This window comes from Trichosurus vulpecula, chromosome 1, assembly GCF_011100635.1.
Source record: "Trichosurus vulpecula isolate mTriVul1 chromosome 1, mTriVul1.pri, whole genome shotgun sequence".
NCBI classification, from domain to species: Eukaryota; Metazoa; Chordata; class Mammalia; order Diprotodontia; family Phalangeridae; genus Trichosurus; species Trichosurus vulpecula.
In genome coordinates, this window is record NC_050573.1 from 558,019,394 (window position 1) to 558,046,120 (window position 26,727).

Here is a 26,727-nt window from a genome sequence, read left to right on the forward strand (position 1 = left end):
GATTATTTCATATTATTTCATCCTGTATTATGGATAGGTGTGCTTCACATTAGGAAATGCAGCAATTCACACTTTTGTCAAAGGACTATTAACATGAACAATCTTCCATTAATTTACATTATCATTTCAGAGAGGCAGTCTCCTGACTTACCAGCAGTTCATCATGTCCTGGGGCTTTACAAAGTAGCTAATAACAACAAAACACTTAAATATTAAATACGGTAGTGTGCCCTATGCTGCAGCCAGTTGGCATGGTAGATAGAGTGCAAGGCCTGGAGTCAGAAGACCAGAGTTTGAATGCATCCTCAGACACTTACTAGCTGTGTGACCCTGGGCAACTGACTTAATTCTGTTTGCCTCAGTTTCCTCATCTGTAAAAAGAGCTGAAGGAGGAAATGGCAAAACACTGCAGTATTATTGCTGAGAAAATCCCAAATGGAGACATGTGGAGTGGGACACGACGAACCAAAAAAGCCTTGTGCCGGGGAGGATCCATTTGCAAAACAAAACATTAATTCTAGCAGTGTTTGAGTTTGTAGGAATGCACACAGTTCAACCCTTTTATTTTCCTAACAATTAAATCAATCAACAACATTAAGTAATTAATATGAGTGATAGCCTATGCTAGGTATTGGAAGATATACAGGAATAATGTCTTGTATGCTTGGATGGTATCATGTATATATGTGTGTGTGTGTCTACGAACCTGGGGCATGAGAGGTATAGGAACTGGTTTTGTTACTTCACTTGGTATAAGAAACTCATTGGTGAAAAAATTCCATGTTACCAAAGCAGATCTGTACCTTCTTGAGCTGTCTAGAGCACTGAGAAGCTCAGTGATTTTCCCAGTCAATATGTGTCAGAAGCGAGCCTTGAACCCCTTGCTCTGAGGCTGGTGTTCTGTACACTAAACCATGCAGTCCCTAAAGTGAGCTATATTATTTACCTATTTTAGTACCATATTGACTTTAAAAACTAGAATACTAAATGCCCTTCAAACTACTTATTAACTTCTATATACAGGGTACTGTCAATGACTAATTCATAGTCACTTTATTAAATATTATGCTTCCTGGATCTCTTTTTTCTCCCCACTGCTCCTATCAGAATTAGTAACTGAGGTTAATTTAAATTCCAGGAGTTGGGATTCTACCTTCCATGAGGCAGCTGCTGTAAGGGAAAAATGTGCTAGGACTTGCAGTTAGAGGACCTACATTTCCTTCTGGGTGCTTCCACTTACTAGATATGGGACCTAGTACAAATCATTTGATGTTTCCAAGCCTCATTCCCCTTCATCTGTAAAACAGGGATGATGATTACACGGATCGCTCCAGTGTTGTGAGGAAGAACTATGATCATGTATGGAAAGTGATATCAGATAAAGTGCCATACAAATCTGTTACTGCAATTACTTTTATGTTTTCCAACTGGCTTTGTAAGTTAACCAAATCACTTACACCTGCACATGCTAAGAAAAAAAAAGTTATTATGTCTCTTGTTCCTAAATCAAGGAACTTCCAGTTCCTCAGTCAGAATTACTGCTGGAATTGGATCTCAGAAGGCTCACAACAGGAAGCCTATGGCGGCAAAGAAGCAGTGTTAAATATCATACTCGCCCAAATTCTTTTGAGCTTATTATTAATCAGTCAATAAGAATTTAAGCGTTTCCTACTATGTGTTTGGCACCGGGGATACCAATACAATTCTGAGGGACCATTTCCTAAGAATTCAAACTGATCTCTTAGCAAGGGATCCCAATAGAAATACCAAATTTCATGATATTTTCAAACAATAAAAAGGGCATAAAGTAAATCACATCCTTGATGGTCCATTTCAGTTAACAGTTTTATTAATGGGTGCTCAGCTATTTAGAAATAAAATCATGACTTCACAATGAGCTACTACAGTCTTCAGTATAAAAGCTAGCTAAGTTTGCAGCACATAATAAACGCCAACTGACTTAATTCAGGAAACTTATTGTTCTCATATCATTTAGCAATTAAACAACTCCAATGCGCTAGTTACACTATCACATTTTGTTTTGTATACACAAACTGTCCTCTTTGAATTGGCCTAATTTTGGTCTTCTTTTCCTCAAGTGCCAGGAGGCTCTTAATGAATGCTGATTGATTTTAATTCAGGTGAACAAGGTGGGCATCCCACATTTAGGGTATTTTCTAAAGAGGATGCCTGTGGAAAACAAGTGACGAAACACTTCCCTGTCCCCTCCCCTCCTTACATAACGCGGAATGGTCTCTCTAGCATTTTCTCTGCATTGGCTGTTTTTCTTGACCTTTCCTTCATTTCAGGAGAGACTTTGGTGCTGGGAAGGAGGGAGGGTGAGAAGTAAGGATGGAATGAATCAGGCAATTATTATGGGATAAAAACAAAAGGTAACACCCAAACAAAAGAGGTAGATGGCTATAGCCCAGGCTTTCCCCAAACTAGTAGAGGGCATGGAAAATTATTTATTCTGAGAACCATGCTCTATTCCTGATGATCTCATACTTAGGATATACTGAGCTCCTCAGTTGGACATTTTATGGGTGACGTGAGAAAAGGTATCTCATCTTCAAAACCTGTAGTTCCCAAATAGCCTTCATTTAGGTTTTGTTTTTTCCACTGGATCCTTCCTCTCCACGCCAAGTGATTAAGATTTAAACAGTAGTCATTTATAGAAACACAACACGGGCTTTGGTTTTAATGAGAAAATAATTATATACTTGCATTGTATATCTCACAGTCACTATAAAACAGAAGCGGCATAATGACATTTAAGAGGTTAACATACACAGAGAGCCAGGCATACAGTATGATTGACAGGTCATAACCAACCGCTCATGGCTTTTTAAAGTTTTTTTTCTTTTCTTTTTAATGTAATATGAATCGAGAGCAAGACAAAAAATCAAAGTTTGGCAACTCAATGAGTAACAGCTCAGGAAACTAGTGTTACAACCAAAACTGGATATGTTCACTAACTCTAATGCTAAAGCTATTTTTTCCCCCAATGCAATTTCATTACATCCATCCTTGAGCTGGAGAAAGGTTTTATTTTTCCATGGAGATCATAAACTCTAATAGTATTCCTTCTTTGAATTTCATATATATGTGTGTGTTCATATGGACACATATATGCATGTATGTATATACATACATACTATATATATATGCTACATATATATATTTATGGACATCTATGTGATAACATGCAAGTGATACTGACAAGGCGAATAATCTGCATAGCTTGATCCAAGGGGCACGCAGCCTATGCCTCCTGCTGTGGACAGAACCCTGCTTCTGCTTCTGTGATTTCTGGATGGAAAAACAAGGGTGAGGAGGCAAGACTCAACCTGTCACATCAGCAACTACGCTGATGGGTCACTGGAGGATTGGGTATTTAAGTGACTTGTTTAGGGTCACACAAGTCATAAACACCAAAGGCAGGATTTAAACTCAGGTCCTAGGTTCCAGTCAGTGTTCTTTGCACTGTGTGCTTAGAGAGAGAGGGAAAGACAGCCTTGATTTCACAGACAATACAAATTGTATCTACTTGAGTATTCTTCTGTGGGTATTTAGGGAGAGGACAGAGTTTAGGGTGGGGAAGGGAAAGCAAGCAGGACTTACTCTTTTCATTAAAAAAAAAAACAAAAAACAAAACTCTTTATCTTCCCAGTGACCAAATGCCCTCTGGGATTCCTACTGATGGAGCCCAGTCTGGCGTTATGTGCACAACAGGTGCTCACGAATGCTTGCTTGCAAAATGAATAAGCACTCTGGAAAACCCAGAGGTTCTAAGGGAATTCTAATTTTCAGTCCTCCCAGAAAAGATTTTTTTGGGTGAAGAATGAGAACAAATAGTCAGAAAGGCAGCATCTTAGAGCAGAATAAATGGAACCAGGAACTTGAAATTCAAATCGTGAACCATTTCGTGTGACTCTGGACAAGCCATTCTAGCCCCCGTTTTTTAATCCATCAAAGGAAAGCATTACCCTGCATGACCTCCAAGTTTCCTTTTAGCTGTAAAATTCTTTGTGGCCCTCAGAACAAGAAGTGTCTTCTGCTAAAGGGTTTCAGTCTGTTAATGCAAACCCAGGCGCATTAAATCTGTTTGGAAGTCACCCTTGAACCTGTACATTTTCTCAAAAGCAGTCTTAGTGTGCGCCTAAGTTCTTTGTAAAAAAAAAATTCATGTCAAGCCCAAGCCGTTCTTTAAAATATCCAATAGGTGCCTAACTGCTACGCCTTGGAATTGTTTGTTGATTTCTATGGACAATGTAGGACTCAAAGAGATTTTACTTTATTACTTTATAGAAAACAAAACACAATTCACAGGTCCAGATACATCAGGTTAACAGCAGGTGCAATTTTTGGTTCACATTTCTAAAAACCAGCTTCAGACAGACAGCTCTTTGGCAGCCCTTTGCTAATACCACTTTTGCTTACATTCCCCAGCCCCATCCCCCCCAAGTCAATGCTTATATTATCTACTAAAAAAAACCCCAAGAATGATGTATTGTGGAATTTACCATATACTTTAAGTGGAAATTGCTTCCTGTTAGAGGAACATCGCACAACATGTGGCCCACCAAAGGATTTTGGGCAGCCCCCCCCCCTCCCATGTAGGGTTGCCACTACGCACTCCTGGTTGTCACATGGGCCATGGCAACCAACCATCCTCATTCTGTCTACAGTCTAACACATCTGCCACCCAAAGGAGTTTACAAGTTGTGCAGGTCTGTGTTAGAGCAACACATATCATATCATGTGGTATACCAGGAGCAAAGTAGAAGTGAATTTTAGTGAGAATAAATTTAATTATTGCCTTAAAAAAATAAAAGTACTAGTTATGAAGAAAAGGAAGCAGGTTACTGTTTCCTCGTTGTCAGATTAAAAAAAAATTCTCATCCAGATATTATGGCACCCGATCGTAGAATATAATCATTATATTGCTTTAAAGAAATAAAGTGTAAAACCAGCACCCTCTAGTCTACCTATGAATACAACGCACAAGAATAAATACCACAATCCTTTTTCTAAATATCAATTTACAAAACTGCCTCAAAACATTGCGACTGGGCCTCATGCAAACATCGTGTTGGGTCAATTTAATATTACAAATACTGCCTCGACTCAGTGCCTTTATATCCCTTTTCATAAAAAAGAAATTCTCAATCACTCCAGGAGCTAGCAAAGAGCTCTGGAAAAAATAATTTTACAGTCCTAACCCAAGATCATTCTGGAATTTCAACACGCACACCAGCACACAAGTGCACATGCTACATTTTACACACACACACACACACACACACACCACACTTTTTAGTATTTGTGGCTGATTCCAATCCTTCAAAGTTCTATTTTTATTTGTTTCCATATATCATCCTGAAAAACACTGGTTGAACAGCAAAAACAACCTCTTTCCCTCTCCTTCTTTCTTCTCTTCTCTTTCTACTTTTCTCTACTTCCAAGACCTCTCGAATTTTTCACTTTCTGAAAATCCCATACTCTCTTCAAGGCCTGCTTTATCATTACAAAATATAGTTATAAACACTGCTATTTTCTTCTTGTTTAATACATCTAAGTCAAAATGTGCCCTCCTTTGTTTTCAATTATTGCCACTCTAAAAACTATATTTATTCTCCCACCCCTAGACTTTCTGAATCGGTTGTTCAATGTGTAAAGACTGTACACAAGCACGGCCCCCTTCCCCATCATAAAAATACTTCTTGTCCACTAAATACAGATTTTTATATTAAGAAACATAATTATGTAAATATGTTCTCAGGAACTGGAGACCAGTCAATATCACAAGCAGACAGGACCCTAAAGCTAAAATATTCTTTTGTGTTGGCTCCCCTCCCTGCCATTCTTCAACCTCCTAATCTAAAAGAGATTGTGTTTGTAATAATAGGAAGAAATATTTTATTAAGTATACTGATTGTAAAATACGGATTGTACATTTTGCAGTGACAGTTCCTGATTTTAAAAAGAGTTAAATTAAGAGAAAGAGAGTAACTTTACTTCTCCCTTGAAAAATTCTTTAAAAAAAAAACCATTCTATTTATGGCTATTGAGTAACTGGGGTGATCATGATGTTCCTAGCACAGCACGGGGAATGGGGACAATGAAACGTGGGAGGATACCATGTGCCTTGCTAAATTGCTGCTGCACGAGATGTGCTTTTTTGATAGAGCCCACCATGGACTGCTTGCTCTTCCTTAGCACAACGCGAGGCAGGGAGTCCTGTTCGGAGGAAGCAAATGGATTTGCTCAGGTTTCCACTATTCGTAATTGCTTTGACCTTCAATGGTTACTTGCTGGAGGCAACGCAGCGGGCACTGTTCTTACTGATGGTAGCGATATCCTCCTTTTGGACAGACCCAATAAGTCACAGGAATCCTCTCTTGCTCTCTTTTCCCCTTGGGGTATGCCGAGAGTTCGGTGGATGAGTCCATTTTAAGTTTCCTCCCAAAGATATACTCAATAAATATTTCATTAAAAAGGTTACTTTCTTTTCTCCTTTTTCTTCATTTTTTTTGGTTTCTTGTTGTTCCATGCACCAAACGAACTTGGTTGAGAAATATTTATTCATCCTCCTCCTCCTCCCGGTTGGCATATATTCCTGCTTCCCAACGCAAGGCCAGTGCACTCTTCCGGCGATTCACCCGGGTTGCCTCAAGGACCTAAAAGAAAGGGAGGAAAACCAGATTTTCGTGATCAAGGGTTCCATGTAGACATCATCCTATCCACTCAATACTCTCCCTTTCTCCCTCTCTTAAGTTTGGTCTGAAATCTTGCGTCAACAACAGCACCACAGAGGCCAAATGAACAGGTTTAATGACAACACGGACTTTTTTCAGGAGATACCAGTGGAAGATGAGAAGGCTCTAATATTGTTTGGGGCACTGTGAGGAGTCAATGTGCTCCGTACACAGTATACAACTGTGTACTGTGATTGCACACACTTTAAGTACAAAGGTTATCTCATAAGGAAATAGTTATTCCCTTGTGGTCTGGCATCACAGAAAATCTATAACCGTTTTGGTGAAATATTCTGAAGACTTGTTAGAACTCAATTTTAACCTTTATGATGTCATGGACAGGTAGTGAGGCATAATGGGGTGAGAGGTGGCCTTGAAGCTAAGTCAACTCCTTTAACACATGCTGGCTGTCAGACTCTGGCCAAGTCGCCCACTTTCTCCATTCTCTAGACAACTCTTTACGACCAGCAGTTGCAGAGAAGGTGCTGACCTGCATGGGAAGGGGAAGTTTCCTCACCTGGGAGTTCCCAAACCAATGAAATCACAGGCCCAGGTTCCATCTCTACCCTGTTATCTAGATGACGATAAAACCCATCTTTGAATGTCGTAAATACGACGCCATTCTTCTCATGAAGAAGCTTTGGGCCTCTTCCTAAACAAGAGGATGGATATTCAAAAGCAAGCGGACAAGTCTGAATCAAACCATCAGGGAGAGCGCTAGAGGCAAAATCCATCCATATCTGTGAACCCCAGAAGTTGTCTCCGACGGCACTAGAGAGTAAAATGTGTACATACCTGAGTACAAGCCAGGGACACCTTAAAGGAGCTGAATGAATGATAAGAAGCCAAGCTGGTGACCCACTATTTTATTTTCTAACTTGGGAGGGAAAAAGAGAAGGGAGAAAGAACTAGTTGCTTCAGGGAAAATGATTAGTCATGAAGAGGAAAGACACTAAGTATTAGCCCAGTCCCAACATCTTTCACCCAAAGTCCAAGAAAAGAAGCTTGAGGTTAATGAAGTAAAAAATAAAGAAAAATGCAAGACAAGCAAATAGGAGCATTCAAGGCAAGAGATTAAAAGAAAATATAAGCAGCCAATGTAATTTCAGGCCAGTAAAGCAACGAGAGCTAATTAAAATTAATTAGTCATTATACACACACAAACCTGCATTCGGTGCCGCAGCCATTTTCACGTCTGAAACAATGACAGCGGATATTCCTATGGCTCTTTAAAGCTTGTTAGGCATTTTCTATGTACAATTTCTTGGTTCTCACAACAGCCCTGTGAGGTGGGTGCTCTATCATCCCCCTTTTACAGATGGGAAGACTGAGAGGAGAGATGCTGGGCCCACGAGCCAGGTGGGCAGCCCCGAGCATCTCTCCAGCAGGACAGAACGAGCTATTAAGGGAAACACCGGTGAAGAGATACTGCTCGGGTTTGTTTTCTGATTATGAAAGTGGGAAAGAACACATATTTTCAGACAGAGGGTACAGAACAGATATTAATGCATGAGATGGAGAATCAGATTGGATTTCAGAGTGAAGAAAATGAAGACAAGATAGCCATTTTAAGCTACTGTTTGTTATGTGGCAATGTGTACTGGCACAGCCTACGCTTTCCAAAATGGATGCAGCGGCCAATTACGGCCTTGCCTTGGACATAACGTAGGATTTTTGCATTAGAAACCTGGATGGCTATTTTACAAAAAGGTGGAGAAACAAGTTGGTTTAGCTCTTTCTGGCCACCTCGGTGGCGATAAACACACCATACATGTTCCATGAAAGGAGGGCAGAGAAAGCATGGTAGAGTGTTGTAGGAAGACCACTGGACTCAGGGGACATGGGGCCTTGGTTCTTAGTTGACTTAGTCACTAGGGTGAACTTAGGCAAGTCATTCAACTCTCAGAGGAAGAACCTGAGGCTCTTTTAAGTTTAAGTGATGTGCCCAGGGTCACACAGTTAATATGTGACAGAATTTGGATAGAGTTCTTTTGACTTGCAGTCTGGTGCTTTTTCTACGATGTCATGCTTTCTTAGGATCAAATGAAAGTGTGTGAAAGGAGCCCCCAGCCTTTCTCACTTTTAGGCAGGGGTTCTTAAGTTGGGGTCCATGCCTGTGGACAGATTTCAGTGAATCCAAACTTGGATAGGGAAAAAATATACATCTTTATTTTTACTAATGTTTTGTTTCCTTGGTAATCCTATGCATTTAAAAGCATTATTCTAAGAAGGGGTCCATGGCACATGCACAAAAAAAAGGTCAAGGATCCCTGATCCAGAAGAGAGAGAATTTGCTGTTTCTAAGGAGCTAATGAAAAATTTTGATTTTTCACACACATTTATTAAAGACGTAAACATTATTATTCATACATTTTGAATTACTACGTAGTGCTGAGTTTTGGCAATTATCAAGTTTGCTTGTGTTTCTAAATGAAGCATTTTGGGATGAGATTTCTATATGGTCACCTAGGCCAATTCACTCATTTTACAGGTGAAGAAAATGAATCCCAGGGTCAAACTGGTATTAAGGAGGTGGTTTTGAAGCTAGGTCCTCTAACTTGAGAGCCAATGTTTTCTTTTGTGCTATGATACACTTAAAACTCACCTTATAAAGGAGAAAAGAAAGCAACTTTTTAATGAAATATTTATTATGGAATAAACGAGCTCAGAGTCCATCAGTCAAAGTACTAAGGCAGAATAGTTCTCAACTAAAAGGTACTCCTCCACCCCCATCACACTACACAACACAGCACCATCTTGTTGAACACAACATAGCAATTCTCTCACCCTTTTCAGATATTACCACAAATCAGAAAAGGGAAAACAGGGGAAAAATGGTGGGAGATACTATTTCTACCTGGGAATTTATTAAACTCTCCCCTACAGTGCCACTCTTATGCTTCACTGTGGCTTGGGGATGATCCTGGACTCTCAAAGATAGGGATGCTTTAACCTGGATGCGTGGGCTAGTTTTTTTTTTTTTAAATTTTGGGCTAACTATTTCAACATAATTGATTTCTTTTATAAGATTACATTTTGTTTTATTCACTTAAAAACATTCTGAGAAGGGGTCCATAACAGAGAAAAAAGGATCTATCAGGAGAATGCAAATTCTAATAGATCTTATAATGTAGGGCAAGGATTCCCAATCTGGGGTACATGCATCCACAAGGCGTAAGAAGAGTGAGAAACTAGTCAAAGTTGTAAGCAAACACTCTGTAAATAATTATATCATCCTATTAAAAGAGATTAATCTATTTTATTTCTTATGTGCATACGCAGAATGCATTTTCTTTCATAATGAGTAAGCAGTATGGGCAAGTTTACTAAGTGACCATGGGTATGGGCAAAAAAGGTTGGGAACCTCTGGAGCTGGACCCCAATAACAGAATGTACATCTTTTATCAAACACCAGCCAAAGTAAGTTCGGAGAGATGAGAAGTCTGGCCCCCAGGAAATGAGGTCTGCTTTCTCCATAGCTTCCCACCCTGCCTGTCCCCTGCTGCCCCAGGGCAGTTCATGAAACGGTTAAGGTGTGGAAGAATCTCAGTCTTCATCAAAGGAGTACCCATACCAATTTCTAAATTACGGCTTTTTCAAACTATAAAAGGTTTTAATTGAGAAGCACAACCAACATGAAGCATCAAGCCAAAACAGCATGCATTTATAAAACACCATGCAAGGAAGAGCCAAGAAAGGCAAGCTGAAAAGTACCTCGGAAGTAACCTTGCTGTTAGACAGTAATTTACAGGTGTACTGGGAGAGAGGGAAAAGACCAATATTAGTGCATTGAACAGGCATGCCGACATTTTAAAACCACCCGTAGCTGAGAGTAAGTGTACCTCTAAGTGATGGACCGATGCTCATTCACAAGTGGTTGTAGAAGGCAATTCCAAATACAGTAAAGGCTTTGTTATTCTGATATTTATTGAAAGTTTTGCGTGCTTTGAAACATAAGATGGCCTTTTTCTTCCTTTAATAAAAATATCAGCTAAGCCATACCTGGTTAACTCAAAATGTTTTCCAGTCCTTTGCTTTTTGAATTAACAAGGTTTTACTGTATGCCACTGGTCCATTACTGACACCTGTGTTTGCTCTTAATAGAAAAGACTTGGGTTAGAGGACTCCCAGGGGAATTCCTAGACCCTCCGACCAAAAGACTTCATTTCTTCCTGAATCCTTCTACCCCAAACACAGCGCTACAACTGGCATTTCTGAGTCCAATGCAAGTTGTACCTATGCTGAATGTCAGCAGTGGGGCTGAAAATGGCCATTTCCAAAGAAGCTGCCATTTGAGATTATGTGATCATGACTTAACTAGGCACATAAACAGCGTCTCCCTCCCAAACTGTTAGATGAGAACATGGTTGTTGGAACACTGACCAGATGACGTGGGACACTAAATGTGAAAAAGCATCAAAGGGAGTTCAATGTTACCAGAGTTGTTAGGACTTGTACTTCATTCGTCACAGATGGCTTGTGTTACTGCTGTACTCTTCCTGAAAGGATCATTTATCAAAGGTCCATTAAAAATGGGGATTTTATAAAGCTAGGCCAATTCCACAGGGAAGGGATCAATGCCAACAGCATTGGGTTGGTAATGTTGCATATTAATACTGTAACCTTTGCTCAGCTATAGCCCTGTTAGGGCTATACAACCAGAGATCAAGAAAGAGGAAATAAACCTGTATGTACAAAAATATTTATAGCTGCTCTTTTCATAGTAGCCCCAAACTGGAAACTAAGGCAGTGCCTAGCTCTTGGGGAATGGCTAACCAAATTGAGGCATATGCCCTATTAGTTGTGCCACGAGGAAAGACAAAATAGACAGTTTTAGAGGAAACTAGCAAGGCCTCTATGAAGCAGACTGAAGTGAGAAAAACTGGGAAAACAATTTACAAAGTAACAACATTATCTAGAAAAGCCAACTCTAAGACTCGAGAACTCCGATCCATGCACAATTCCAAAGCCTAATGATGAACACACCTGCTGGAGAGGTTTGGGACTTAAAAGTGCAGAATAAGACATACGTTTTTCGACAAGACCACTGCAGAAATTTGTTTTGCTGGATTATGCATGTGTTGTAAGAGTTTTATTTATTTATTAGTCCACAGGGGCACTGGAAGGGAGAGACAATATATTCTTTTTCTTTTGGTGAGGAGTGACTTGTCTAGGGTCACACAGCTAGGAAGTGTCAAGTGTCTGAGGCTGGATTTGTACTCAGGTCCAGTGCTCTATCTACTACATCACCTAGTTGCCCCAATATAGTCTTGTAAGATAAATTTAAAACCACAATTTTTAAAAAGTGCATGGTGATGTTTTACTACTGTTACATAAATGCCAGATTAAGAGAGGGCAATTTTAAGAGAAAAAAATTAAACGTTATTCAATGAACTCAAGACTCTCTATAAATGGTTTACCAGAAGGCTGTAAAATCCCAGTGTTAGGACAATCCATCGCTTCCACATAAGAAGGGTTAAAGCAATTCGGTCCTTCTCTGAAAGCCATTACAATACCAATGGCTGGGACAGAAAGGGAAATGATATACAACATGGAGAGAACAGAGAAAGGAGACGAGTAGTATGAGAACCAAAGTATGACAAACAGGCCAGCCCAGAATTCCTAAAGGAGTGTTGGGGACTCGGGAACACAAGTGGTGAGCAGAATGCGTCAGAGGAAGGCACACGTTATGTGTTACGCTGTGACCTGGGTCTTTGTGGAGCTATGACCTCCAACTCCCTTATGCACACACATTAACACCACTCTTTGAGATTAATGATGAGAGAGTCTGCTCAATCGATTAATAACCATTTATCGAGTACTTACTATGTGCCAAGCACTGTACTAGGCATTGGATCAGATTCAATATATCTGAATGGTATACTCTCATAGTCTCTTTACAAAAAGAGAGAACACCCAGGGATAAGGATGAAAATAGACTTGGAGCTTGGGGTTTAGGTGAAATTACTGACAGCAGCATGACCGTAACTGAACGTGTGACAGAGGGTAAAGTACTTTAAATTGCCATCCAAGTATATAGCTATAAAGAAAACAATAGGTTCAAGAAGGAAGAAAATCTTTGTGGCCCCCAAAGGGCAGATTTGGTGGATTTCTAGGTTGCTGATGAGTTTCAGTCGGAGATCTTTTTTTTAAACAATTTTTTTAAAATCCGCTGCCCCCACCCCATGAAAAAGAAAAAAAAAGAACAAACCAACCCTGTTACAAATGTATAGTCAAACAAAATAAATTCTCATATTGGCAATGTTAAAAAAAAAAGTCTCATTCCGCACTGTGAGCCCGTCACTTCTCTGTCAGGAGGTCAGTAATGTGTTTCATCAGGAGTCCCCTGAAATTGTGGGTGGTTATTGCATTGGTCAGAGTTCTTAACAAGCCATTCAAAGTTGTTTGTTTTTATAATGTTGTTATTGCAGAAACTACTCTCCTGCCTTACTCTCTGTGAGTTCATACGAGTCTTCCCACGTTTCTCTGAGACCATCCCTTTCATCATTTCTTACAGCACATCATATTTATTTATCAGAACTTGTTTAGCCATTCCCCAATCTACAGGCATCCCAGATCCTCTTTCTAATGAGAAGCACTTTATCCTTTCTCTTCTCATCGGCTTATTTTCACCAACTGGTAGCTGGCGTGCTGAAATTGTTAGTGGCTTTTAGAATAGTGGCCTCCAGTGGCCAAAATGAGGCTCAACCCAAATCTCTCAGTTTGGCTGCAGTTGGCTTGAACATTAGGGAAGCCTGATGGCATAATCATTCAGGCTTAGGAAAAGTTAAATATTCTTTAACTTCTTTATGGAGCAGGATTATCATGGCCTTGAGTCTTTAGCACTGGAAGGTTGTGGAAAAAAGGCTAAAGAAATCCCTAGTGCCCTGGGCTGATGGCCATTATGCCACAGTGACCACTAAGACTGCTGAAACTGGAGGGACTGAAACCTCAACTCAGCAGGGCCTGGGTTTTTCTATCACAAAGAATAATTTGTTAGACATTAAGGTGTCAAATCTGCTTAGGGAGAAAGAAACCACAACTTTCTACTTTTCACCAACAACATGCATCTAACTTACGCACGTATCCAACAAGACTGACCAGCCCACCATTTGAAAACTGGGCTTTCCTCTCATGAAGCACACAGAAAAACATTCTTTTGAATACAATTCAACAGCCAACTGCACCCTTCTATGATCACACTGGTAAAGGGTTACTTGCAAAGTTAGTTTGATCGGTCTGGCTGTCTGGGCTTGCAATTTCTTCAGCAAGTTCACCAGTGACAGGCGTTATTCAGATCATTGGATGCGGATAAATTTGTGCTCAGTCATCATCTTAAAGGAATATCTGGAGGGAGAGAGGGGCAGGGCATTGACGGCTCTAGCGTTAGCTGCGATGGTCCCAGAGCAGGTGCAGAAACTGTGAAGCCACATTTTTAGCCTTTGGAATAGGTCGTGTGCACAGAATCAAAACAGGACAGCCACAGCCACAGCCTTAAAGGCAACAGAAGGTGCACAGTGCAGTCACCAAGCGGTTAATAACACTGCTAATCTACCCATCACAACAAATTTTCTTTTTGCCTTTTTCTTTCTTAAAGGGTAGGGCCACAGGCCCACGAAAGAAAACAAACACACATTCATCATAATACACTTTCTGATCCAATGAATACTTTCAAAGAGAGGCTCTTCATGTGAAAGGAATACAGTGGGGTTGAATAAGTATTTGATGACAACATAAATGCCCACATTCTCTGAGCGACAAGGTGATATAAGCCTGATCATACACTAGTGCCTGACTGATAATTACATGTTTGGTCAGGTGAGATGAGGGTGGATGCCCTTGGTGATCTGGTCCTTAATGAGAGAGACAGTGATCCAGATGTATTTTCAGTTAGGATTTGGGGGTTTCTCATGGTGCTTCCATGCTTGGTCAATACTACTTTGGGCAGTGTAAAAATATTTAACCTCTAATCCAAGCAAGGATTAGTTGGCTATTTTCTTTCCTCTTCCAACAGATGTGCTTACAGAAGGGAAGAGAAGGGTTGGATGGGGCAGGGGGAGAGACATCAGCTGCCTTGGGGAAGCTTCTGCACTAATATTTACTTAAATGGGAACTGTGAAAAGGAAAAGGATCGATGATGAAACCAAAAAGATTCCAAATGAACTCATTAAGCCAAAGGTGACAACCCAACACACTTGGTGCTAATTATCTGGCAGCTTGACAGTAACAAATGAACTAAACCATAGTGAGAATGTGAAAGGGCTGCAGGAATGTCACGTACTTAATTCCTCGTGGTAGTGGTCCCAACGCCTAACCACTGCTCTCAGGTAAGACTTAGCAGTGCATGACTTCAAAAGGGAGAAACCTTATCTCCGAGAAAGGGCAAAACTTAAAACGGAAACACTTGCTAATGATGCAGATCCACGACACAGACCAGAACAGCAAGGAGAGACCATTATAGTTGGGAGTGTGTGCAAAAGCAGATTACATTTGTCCAAGCACATCCATACCACAGGGAAGAGCATGGGGCATGTTGCCAGGCTTACCTTTCCACAGAGCTGCTTAGGTACTGTGCAAGATTAAAAGAAGAAAATAAACAGGAAGCTGAGAGAAATTAATTTCAAAATTGTTACAGCCTCCGGAAGGGTCTGATTGAATATGCTGCTTCAGAGAATTCTAGAAAGACTGTAAGGATAGTCTAATGTTGAGGGGTGAGGCCTGCTGATGATCTCTGGGTAAGTGCTCTAAATGGGTCACCTATATCCAAGTTTAACCAAGTGGAAGACACTGAGGTGTCTTTAAATTTGAGTTTGGATTTTTGGGTTGTTAAATAGTTCCACCCCAAGCCCCTCTGCAAATTAAGCAGTTTCAGACCTACCTTCTTCCCCTTTTGTGCAATGCACAGAGTCATTCATTCCTCCATAAAGAAAAGTTCCAATTTTATAGAGTATGGCCCAAGGCATTTTTCCATACAGCCACAGAGGAAAATTTCAGGGCCTCTTGGAGACAACTAAAAAAATCACTATCAATAGCTCACACCTACTGTGTCTCTTTCAAACACCTCTCAGTATCCGGTTCAACACACATATAAAAACCTTTTATGGTCTAACTTGAACAAGAATACATTAGGTGGAGGTAGCACTGACACAAGTAGGCCCTATCCAGCATGGAGGCCTGATGCTTCAGATATATTTTACAGGGGTGAGTCTTTTAAAATTAATTTTGTAGCATTCATACTCATAATATTCTATGGCAGTTTTTGATAATATATCCCCATCAGCAAAAAAGCATGAATATATACCCCAACATATATATATACTTATTTGTAAATCGTGCTATTATACAAATAATTCTGAACATTATAAAACTTCCACAAAATAGATCTTAAAAATGATGAGATAAAAATTAAATATATTTATCCCAGAGCCTTGAGACTATGGGAATAATCCAGGAGAGAGGATACGAATGTCTGATAGGATGCTGCCTGTCTGAGAGAGAAGGGAGCTGACGTGAGAGATGTTGAGGAGCAAGAAATGACCAGACTTGGCAATTGATTAGGTCTGTGTAGGAGGGAGAGATGGAGGAGGCGAAGATGAGCCAATGTTGCCCATCTGAGTGACAGGAAGGAAAGAAATGGGGAAATACAGAAGTGGAATGTGTTTCGGGGAGAAAGGTGGTCTTGTGAGATCTGAGATGCGGGCCACCATTTATCCAGGCCTGTTTATCCTTATTTTGGGGACCAATGCTTTAAGAAGTCTGATCATTCTCAGAAGGCTAGTGTGGAAAAGGGTGCTAAATGTATCAACTGTGTGGGTTTAGAGCTCACAGCCCAACTGCCACAAAGTGGTTGAGTAGATGACCCAGGGACATTGTAAATGCAGAGGTCCCAAGGTGGTGGTTTAGATTTCTGTAGAAAAGTGTGTGCATGTTAAAGTGTCATTTTAAATCATCCTGTCCTACCACAATAAGCAGAAAGATTTGAAATTATTACTATGTTCACTCTTCCAAGTATTTTCAGCAGTGAAACGGACAGTCCTACGAGGGACTCCTAAAAGCCAAGGAGTGCTCACAATCAGAACTGTGGTTGGAAGGCTGTCCTTAATGGCCCTGGTGGGCATCCCAACTCTCCCCCAATGTTCCTCTCTCTCTCTCTCTCTCTGCTTCTAAATGCACCAAACAGCTAGAACTGAGCTCAAGGGTGTGGCTGGCACAAATTCTGTCAAAGGCCTGGAACTGAAGCAGAATTCCAATGGGTGCCCATCCTTCAGACCTTGGCACTCTGTAGTCAGTAAAACAAAAAGGACAAAACTCCCCACAGAGTCACGTATTTCCAAACTAGTTAATCAACCTTTCAAATAGTCTGAAACTGGGGGGGGGGGGTGGTGCAGTTTACAGACAACCTTGGCCACATCCTTCCCTGTGAGGAAGCCCTTAGCGATGGCCTTAGAGTAAATAAAAGGAAAGGAAAACTTACACTGCTCTCATCCATTTTCTCACGCCTTTTAGATTTGTGTGTTTCGTAATCTTCCATGAGGGTCTGCATCAGATTCTTGGGCCGCTGGGATCCGGCAGCCTCTTCGGGGAGTAAATCAGACTGCGAGCTGGGGCCTTCTGTTGTAGGGGATGGAGGAGGTTTGACTTTCTCTATTTTCCCTGCAACAACAGGAAGAGAAGACCCTTTCTAAGCTGGTCAGCTCACGATTGCTACCCGAATGAGGAGAAACAGTCGGCAAAAGAAACCCCTGGCATAAAGAATGGCAACCCAAAAACCTCAATACAGAAAGCTATGCACAAACAACTGATTCTAGTAGAGACCAAAGAGCCCCGTACAGGTTGGACTGCTAAAAACTTCAGGTTAACTGCTTTTAAACAGTCAGATGAGTAGGACTGCAAACATTTTACACATCTACGCAAAGACGCACAGAGATACAGGCCTCTTTACCTGGCCTATGAGACAACAGAGATCTCCTTATGGCATGGACAGACAGCATGTGGATTCAATGCTGTGGAAATGTACGATTTTTCAGCTTGATTATTAAAATGCCTCCTGAAGAATTCTGGGACAGGAGGATAATAAGTGACTGTAACAGTGGTTTGCGGATGGGGGCCTCAGAGACGCTGGAAATATTTTCCTGCCACTCTAGGTTATAACAGAACATTGGCTGGTCAGCAGTTGCACACATTCTAGGCTACAACAGAACACTGGGGCTGGCCGGCAGCTCACACACATTCTAGGCTACAACAGAACACTGGGGCTGGCCGGCAGCTCGCACACATTCTAGGCTGTAACAGAACATTGGGGCTGGCCCGCAGCTCACACACATTCTAAGCTATAACAGAACATTGGGGCTGGCCGGCAGCTCGCACACATTCTAGGCTGTAACAGAACATTGGGGCTGGCCCGCAGCTCACACACATTCGAGGCTATAACAGAACACTGGGGCTGGCCGGCAGCTCGCACACATTCTAGGCTATAACAGAACATTGGGGCTGGCCGGCAGCTCACACACATTCGAGGCTATAACAGAACATTGGGGCTGGCGGGCAGCTCACACACATTCTAGGCTATAACAGAACATTGGGGCTGGCCGGCAGCTCACACACATTCGAGGCTATAACAGAACATTGGGGCTGGCCGGCAGCTCACACACATTCTAGGCTGTAACAGAACATTGGGGCTGGCCCACAGCTCGCACGCATTCTAAGCTATAACAGAACATTGGGGCTGGCCGGCAGCTCACACACATTTGAGGCTATAACAGAACATTGGGGTTGGCCAGCAGCTCACACACATTCTAGGCTATAACAGAACATTGGGGCTGGCCGGCAGCTCGCACACATTCGAGGCTATAACAGAACATTGGGGCTGGCCGGCAGCTCACACACATTCTAGGCTGTAACAGAACATTGGGGCTGGCCCACAGCTCGCACGCATTCTAAGCTATAACAGAACATTGGGGCTGGCCGGCAGCTCACACACATTTGAGGCTATAACAGAACATTGGGGTTGGCCAGCAGCTCACACACATTCTAGGCTATAACAGAACATTGGGGCTGGCCGGCAGCTCGCACACATTCGAGGCTATAACAGAACATTGGGGCTGGCCGGCAGCTCGCACACATTCGAGGCTATAACAGAACATTGGGGTTGGACGGCAGCTTGCACACATTTGAGGCTATAACAGAACACTGGGGCTGGCCGGCAGCTCACACACATTCTAGACTATAAGAGAACACTGGCTCACATACACTCTGCCAGAAGGAATTTTTGCAACCACCTCCCCCCGCCCCCTCCCCCCATCCTTGCTAAGCAGCCTATGAATGGTTGCTGCCTCAACATGACAGAAATGATGTAGCAGACTGTATCCTGGGGAGGGGCAGCTAGGTGGTGCTGTGGATATTGGGCCTGGGGTCAGGAAGACCTGAGTTAAAATCCAGCCTCAGGCACTGATCAGATGTGTGAGCCTGGGCAAATCACTTAATTAACCCTGCTGGCCTCAGTTTCTTCATCTGTAAAACAAGCTGGAGAAGGAAATAGCAAACCAGTCTCTCTGACAAAACGACAACCACAAACCTACCAAAACCAGATGGGGACACGAAGAGTCTGAAACTAGTCCACAACACCCTCAGAGCACAATGGGAGAGGAGTGTAAAAAAAAGGTCATTTTCTGGGAGGGGTGGGGGGACTTTGAGGCAGAAAGTATTGGGAAGCATCGGGATGGGGTTGTGAGAAACACATGCAAAGCTGGGCAGAGAACAAGGCAGGATGGAAAGGAATCCCTGCCCCCAGTCTATTTGTTTTTTTCATTAAAAGCTGCCTTGGATCTCCCAACTTCTAAACATCTCATCTGCCTGGTCTCTGAATTGGCCTCAGCTCAGTGCTGACAACAAGCTGGGAGTCACACTTCAAGGTTGGAAGGTCAAAGCATCCTGATGTTTTGTGTGGCGGGCTCAGACTGCTGGTCCAGTCAATCGACACATTATAAATAGAATGTGTGTGGCTTTGATTAAAGAAGGCAGGGTGCCTGAGAAAAGGGGCTGTTATCGATTATCTGATAAATCCGGGCTGTGTAGACCAGGGGTGTCCAACGCATCAACACAACACTTCCTACTGTCACTGGAAGCGGATAAACATATAACTGGGAAATATTTAACAAAAACAATAAAAATGCACCATAATCTTAATATGTGTTTTTTAAATTAATATATGGCAGGCAGAGATCCTTGTGAATGGTTTAGTGGCCCTGTTTCTATCTGAGTTTGACACCACTCGTGTAGATAACCAAGAAGAATGATTTAGAAAAGAATATTGGCTTTGTAACTCAGATCATTAATAGTCCTGCACTGAACTCAGAAAAGGGCAAGTCCAAGCTCTGAAGACTTCTCTGGGAGGCAGAAAGGTTAGAGAGCTACCATGGTATATGGTCAAGAATAACAAAATAGTCCAGTGGGAAACAGCACTGAAGACCTGGGAAAGTAATTTTTTTTTAATCCCTAGGCCTTAGATTCTTTATCTGTGAAATGGGAACATGAAATACTTCAGAAGTTTTTTTTTTTTTTTAACATTTTTTGTGCCACAGACCCCTTCTCAGAATAATTTTTTAAATGAATAAAATAAAGTACAGAGGGCTGCAAAGGAAAGCGATTACATAGAAATATAGTTATCAAAATATTGAAAGAACAAGTTCACAGACTCCAGGTTAAGAACCTCTGGAAGAGAGCTCCCTTCAGGCAATAATCCTATGTACGCTGGACAGTAAGGATGCCTGGGTTTAAGTCTCAGCTTTTCCACCCATTATATGAAGTTACACAAATCATTGAGCCCCTCTGACCCTCAGTTCCCTGATAAGGGCATTGAACTAAAATTTCTCTAAGGTACCTTCTGTTTCCAATAAATTTAAGGGTAATTTTTAACTCTGAAATTCTACAATTTGTCAAGTTAGACTCATCTTCTTCCTTCCCAAATCTGGCTCTTCCCCAGCTTCCTTGTTTCTGAGCACCTCCCTGTCACCCATGGTGAAAGCCTTAGTCATCTCTGACTCTTCCTCTCCCTTATCCCCAGATCCAATCTCTCCATCAATAAATTCGGTCACTCCAGCCTTCGTATCTCTCCTATCTGTAATCTGTCTTATCCTCCCCATTCACACCGCACCGCTCCAGTTCAGACCCTTACCGTGTCTCCCCTCTCTCTTATCGGTCATTGACACAGCTGCCAACATAATCTTCCTACGGCACAGACCTAACATTCCTGTTGTCAAAAATTTATGGTGGCTTTCTATTGTGTAAAGGATAAAACAGAGGCTACCACAATCCAGTTCCAACCTACCAATTCAGACTGATTTCACACTACTACCTTCCAACTCTATGGAATCTTCCATTTAAATTGATTACCTAGCCCCTAACAGAATATCAATTTTCACTCTCCCACCTCCACGTACTCATATAAACCGTCTCCCCCACCCCCAATATGTGGGGTGTACTCTTGTCAGTCTGTTAAAAGCCTTCTCCTAAAGGCCCTGCTCAGACGGCACTTTTCCCATTAAAATCTTCTTCGATTTTCCCAGCTAAAAGTGATTTCCTTCTTCTCAGGGTGTTGTTTTAGGTACATGTTGCCTAGATATTACCAAAGCCCTCCAATCAGAATGTAACCTCTTTGAAGGTGGTGGGGACAGCGTCATTTTTCACCTCTTTATCTTTGGCACAAAACTACTGACACGAACTGAAAGAAATTCAGACAGCAAGGGTAACGCCTCCACCAAAGGCAAGACTATTATGTCTGAAGATCAGGTGGCGTGCATAAAGAACTGAGGAGAATGTCCCAGGTACTTAATTTAGTGAAGCTTAGTGCGTTAGCGCATTCTAACAATTGGTAAGGCGGTTAGATAAGTCAGGGAGGCCCACCTGCAAATCTCATCTTGGACGCTTGTTGGCTCACGTGACCCTCACAAGTTATGTATCTCTCTGGGCCTCAGTTTCCTCATCCTTCCAGCTCTAAATCTGTGAGTCTATAGTCCTATGGAAAGCAGCTGAATTATCCTCAACACGTAGCTAACTCTGTGGAGTCATTGCACAGTACCTGCGGTTTTCCATTTCTTATATATATGTATAAGACTTCGCTATATAAATACAAGTGACCGTTAAGGACCATCCTCATTTTCCTGATTGGAAAAAGCAAGGCACAAAACGCTCCAGTAATCTTCCTATAGTCACCCAAACCCAGGTTTCCTGAGATCCAGCCCAAAGCACCACCCAAAATAATTGTGATACAGGCTCAAACACGAATTTTTGAGGAAAATGAGTAAATTAGGAGAATGTGCACCGTTTGACTTTCCACAGCAATATTCATTTGTCTGCTGAGGATCAATGAGGTAGAAGATCCCTTCTCCTTCAAATCTTTACATTACAATCGCAGAAGACCCGGGATCAAGACCCGCAATTCCAGTCTTGGCTCTGAGATTTTACTTTCCTGCCTGTGCAGCCTGAAACAAAACAGTCTACTTTGCCCTGTAGCAGTTTCCACAAATGTAAAATTAGGAAGTTGAACTAGACAATTCCTAACCTATCTCCAAATCTTAGGAGTCTAAGATTCTATCCTTCTGTTCCAATACAGGAAAACAAAACTTCAGCCCATCCATTGAATCAGTTGTATGAGCTTTGTCCACTAGAGGGCACACAAACCACAGGTAAAGAGAAACTTTAGAAAGCTTGAGAGGCAGTTGGTTTAAAAGTGAGAGGAAAATGGATCAGAAGGCCAGTGTATTTAGCAAGGCCAAGAAAAGGCGCCCTCAGTGTAAATTATCAGCACATTGTAGGGCCTCACAATGGCTTATTAAAGCTTTAGCAGGAGGTGCTTTCTTTCTGCACTGCCCCTACAACGTGAAAATAAACTCTTTACAACTCAAAGTGGTGTCTTAAGAACTCAAGTTCTAATTGGTCTTCAAACTCTCCTATGGAACACGAAAACCAGAAAAATTATCTGCCTCAAACCAAAAATATCCACTACGGATGTTAAACTGGATTTCCGCAATCCTGACCCTCCTCAATATTTCCTCTGTGGCCAATCAGTCATTGTACATTCTGCCAGCCCAATGGTTTGTTCTTGTTTGATCTCTCTCTCTCCGCGCCGCCCCCCCCCCCCCACCGACCCTCCCCACCCCCATGCTATTGGGAGAGTGAAATTCACAGTTATAGCTTCTCCCATTAAAAACTTTTCAACCTTCAAGCCACTGGGTTTCATTTCAACTCTCAAAGATACAGTTTCAACGATAATTTATTTATACTAACTGGTGGGTTTCAGGTTACTTCTGCTAGGTAGGAGATGGTAACTTATTCCTTAGGGAAGAAACATCTCCTTCAGCATTCTGTTTGGTAGGTTTTGGCTGGGTCAGTAAGTTATAAGGCATACTGTTGTTAACAAGGGAGCTCTAGACAAAAATTGAGGAGTGGGTGAAATTTCTTTGCTCATCATGTATTTCCTCATACAACGTTGTCTTCTCTTTGTCTGTGGTGCAATAAAGAGCTGAATTTAGAGTCAGAAGACCTAGGTTCAAATCCTGACTCTGCCGTGTGACCTTGGGCAATTTAACCGTAAGGGTCTCAGTTTATTCAATTATAAAATGAGAGGTTTGGACTGGATGGAGTTTAAGCTCTCTTCTAACTCTAAAGCTTGAGCTCAAATCTCCCTACTTACGCTTTCCTTCTCTTCTGCTATCAATACCCTCAGAGAGAAGTTAGATGGAGAGAAGAAAGGAAAGTGAGGGAGGGAAAGGGAAGAATGGAAAGGGAGAGGCAGGGACATTCAGGCCAAGAAAGATGTCAGAGGAATGTAAAATAAAAGGTAGGAAGAAAGTCAACGTGGTATGGCAGATTAAATGCCAGATTTGAAGTAGGAAGGCCTGGGGTGAAATCTCACCTCAGATACAACCTGCATGATCCTGGACAAATCCTAACTCACTGGACTTCAGTTCCTTATCTGTAAAAAGAGGGGTCTGGACCCCACTGGCTTCTCTAAGCTCTAAATCTAAGACCCTATGAGATAGAAAAGAAAAAAGGAGGGATTAGGAGAATATACAAATTAGCTTAAAAAAAAAAACCATACTTTCTTTATCCCTTACTGTTGTATAGCGTTCCATAGTATGAAATATAATTTTCAGGAGGGGATCGTTCTCTACCTGCCTTTACTATATATGACTTGACCTTCCATCAACCAGGAAAATGAATGGGAATGACCTTTGCTATCCAAGAGGCAATGGAAAAGACTTGGCCCGTGTACTGGCTAATTTATAGTAACAGCTGACATTTAATAACGTCTTGAGGCTTAGAAAGTGCTTAACGTGGAATATATCTTTTGATCCTCAGAGAGCCACAGACAATAATATGCCTGCCTTAAAGATAAGGAAACTGAGGGCCAGAGAGATTAAAGTGACTTGCTTATTTGTCACAAATGTAGTAAGGTTTGGAGGAAGGATTCAAACCCAAGTTTCTCCTGACTCCAAGTCCAGCAAGATTTTCCTTTCCACTATGGGAAACTGCCTCCATCTCACTTTATATCACGAGTTTTGTCTTTGCTTTCACATAGGGAAAAAATGGGGTAGGGGCTGACTGGAGCATAGGTATGGGTTGCTAGCTTACCAAGCATGGCTTTGTATTCTCTGTGATGGGGCAGATGAGGCAAGACTGTGGAGGTGATGCTTTTCCCCTACTGGCTCCCTGGTGCTCCAGAGGGAGTGAAACTCTCCCTCTGCCATCCTTCTGCATTTCCCCTAGGGCTTGTGACAAATCTGTGCTCTGGCTGTGTGAGCAGAAGAAACGTCAGTCCCTCCTCACGCCAAAGGAGACCCAATTCATATAAAGCACCATTGTACTGCTGCTTCCCACACACAAGGGGGAAAAGATCAAAATGTGGGTTGGGAATAGCTGTGGCTCTCAATATACTTGTAGAAACGCATTAGAAACATGGCTTCCGTAATAAAAATCTCTTCCTTTATAAAAAGTGTAAACTGTGTAGATTGCAATAAGTTTCATGAAGTAAGTCTCAATTCTCAAAATTAGCTCAATTATATTGAGCAGGGTTCGGAAAGTCTGATGCTTCTACAAATTACTACAAATTAGGGAAGTGGTGTTTGAGGGTTACATTGAAAGGGAACTTTTTCTGAGTATTTTTCCAAGTGAAAGCAGAAATCAATCATCCACCATGAGAGGGAAAACCCAACAAAACAAGCCTAGAACATACTCCAAAAGAAAAAAAACCTACCAAGTCAAACAAAAAAGCCCATTAAAGTAAACGTGCTAGAAAACTGTGCACTGGACATTGCAGCTGCTAAATAAATGTTGAACGGAATTCTCCTTTCTCTGTTTTTTCCTCCTCAGTGACATGCTTACTTTAATTTCTCTAAAAGTCTGCAACACTGTGGGCATGGAGCTGACCTTGGGTTTGCACTGGATGACGCAGGTTTGCTGTCAAACCTCTCAGCCATACAGCAAGACAGAAACAACAGACAGGAAGAATTCTTCTTTGAGGGAGTTTTTGCAGTCTCAAAATGACGAGCCATCAAATGATTTGGGCAAGGATGGTCCAGGCAACAGAGACTCATCACCACTAGGTTTGACTGCTACGGGAAATTTTTTTTTAATCATAAAAATGTTTTAAGGTGCAGGTACATGCTACCTCGTGCCATTATTTGGTTCCGCAAAAAATATAACATTAAACAAGTAATTTTCTAGTATTAGAATTGGTTGTTGTCCTTCATTCTTGAAGAGGACCAAAATGATATCACTACGCTAGAGTCACATTTCAGTGTGTCTGACTGTGGCTGATCAGACCAATACGAGCTTGGAATGCTCTACCACAGGTCGGGCACAAATACTCTGGGGTCGAGTCTCTAAATCTGTGCATCTTGTGTTTCCCTTTGAGCTGTTTCAATTCTGGTTTGCTCACAGAGCACAGCACCTTCTCTGATGTAGGCATGCCACGCTGAGTGGTCCTGTGCCAGTGTCTCCCATGTCACACAATCAATCCCAAAGTTCTTAAGAAAGACCTTGAGAGTGTCCTTGTATGGCTTCTTCTGACCACCATGTGAAAGCTTGCCCTGTGTGAATTCTCCATAAAACAGTCTTTTTGGCAAGGGTACGTTTTGCATTCGAACAACGTGGCTGGCCCATTGGAATTGTGCTCTCTGAAGCAGAGTTTGAATGCCTGGCAGCTTAGTTTGAGTGAGGACCTCGGTGTCTGGTACCTTATCCTGCCAGGCAATCTTCAGAATCTTCCTAAGACAATTCAAATGGAAGCGATTCAGTTTCCTGGCGTGGCACTGGTAGCCTGTCCAGGTCTCACAGGCATACAACAATGAGGCCAGCACCACGGTTCTGTAGACCTTCGGTCTGGTTCAGTCTAATACCTTCTCTCTCCAAACACTTAGCTAGCTCTGGCAATGCGCGATTCAACCTCATTATTAATGTGTACATCCCTGGAGAGTACACTACCAAGGTAAGGGAACTTACCCACGGCATTCAAGACCTCTCCATTTGCTGTAAGTGATGGTTCCACATATGGATGGTGTGGTGGTGGCTGATGGAGCACCTGTGCTTTCTTGGTGTTAATTGTTAGGCCAAAATCAGCACAAGCAGGAGAGAAGTGATCCATACTTCACTGCATTTCAGCTTCAGAGGCTGCACTGAGTGCACAATCATCTGCAAACAGAAAATCATGCCCCAGCACTCTCTCCACTTTGGTCTTGACTTGTAGCCTTTTCAAGTTGAAGAATTTACCATCCGTGCAGTAGCTGACCTTGAGTTCATCCTCATTGAAAGCATTTGATAACATGGCTGAAAATATCCTGCTAAAAAGCATGGGAGCAAGCACACAGCCTTGCTTCACTCCATTGGTGACTGGGAAGGCATGAGAGCATTGTCCACTATCCAGAACGTGGGCAAGCAGGCCGTCGTGAAATTGACGTACAATGCTGAT

General features: G+C 41.9%; 1 protein-coding gene across 7 annotated transcripts in view; it reads right to left on the reverse strand.

Annotated features, from left to right (window-relative positions):
- Window positions 1-1,827: 1,827 nt before the first annotated feature.
- Window positions 1,828-26,727, reverse strand: part of PALM2AKAP2 (PALM2 and AKAP2 fusion) — a 553,253-nt gene continuing 528,353 nt past the window's right edge. For 4 of the 7 annotated variants that reach the window (XM_036741813.1, XM_036741812.1, XM_036741815.1 and 1 more), the window contains 2 exons: window positions 17,236-17,414; window positions 6,155-6,683 (listed from right to left, as the gene is read on the reverse strand). In XM_036741813.1, the coding sequence (XP_036597708.1) occupies window positions 6,585-6,683; window positions 17,236-17,414 (278 nt within the window). In that variant the 3' untranslated portion in view covers window positions 6,155-6,584. Of the gene's footprint in view, window positions 6,684-10,475; window positions 10,518-15,307; window positions 15,331-17,235; window positions 17,415-26,727 lie in introns of all 7 variants that reach the window. The other 3 variants (XM_036741810.1, XM_036741809.1, XM_036741811.1) reach the window with 3 other exon arrangements.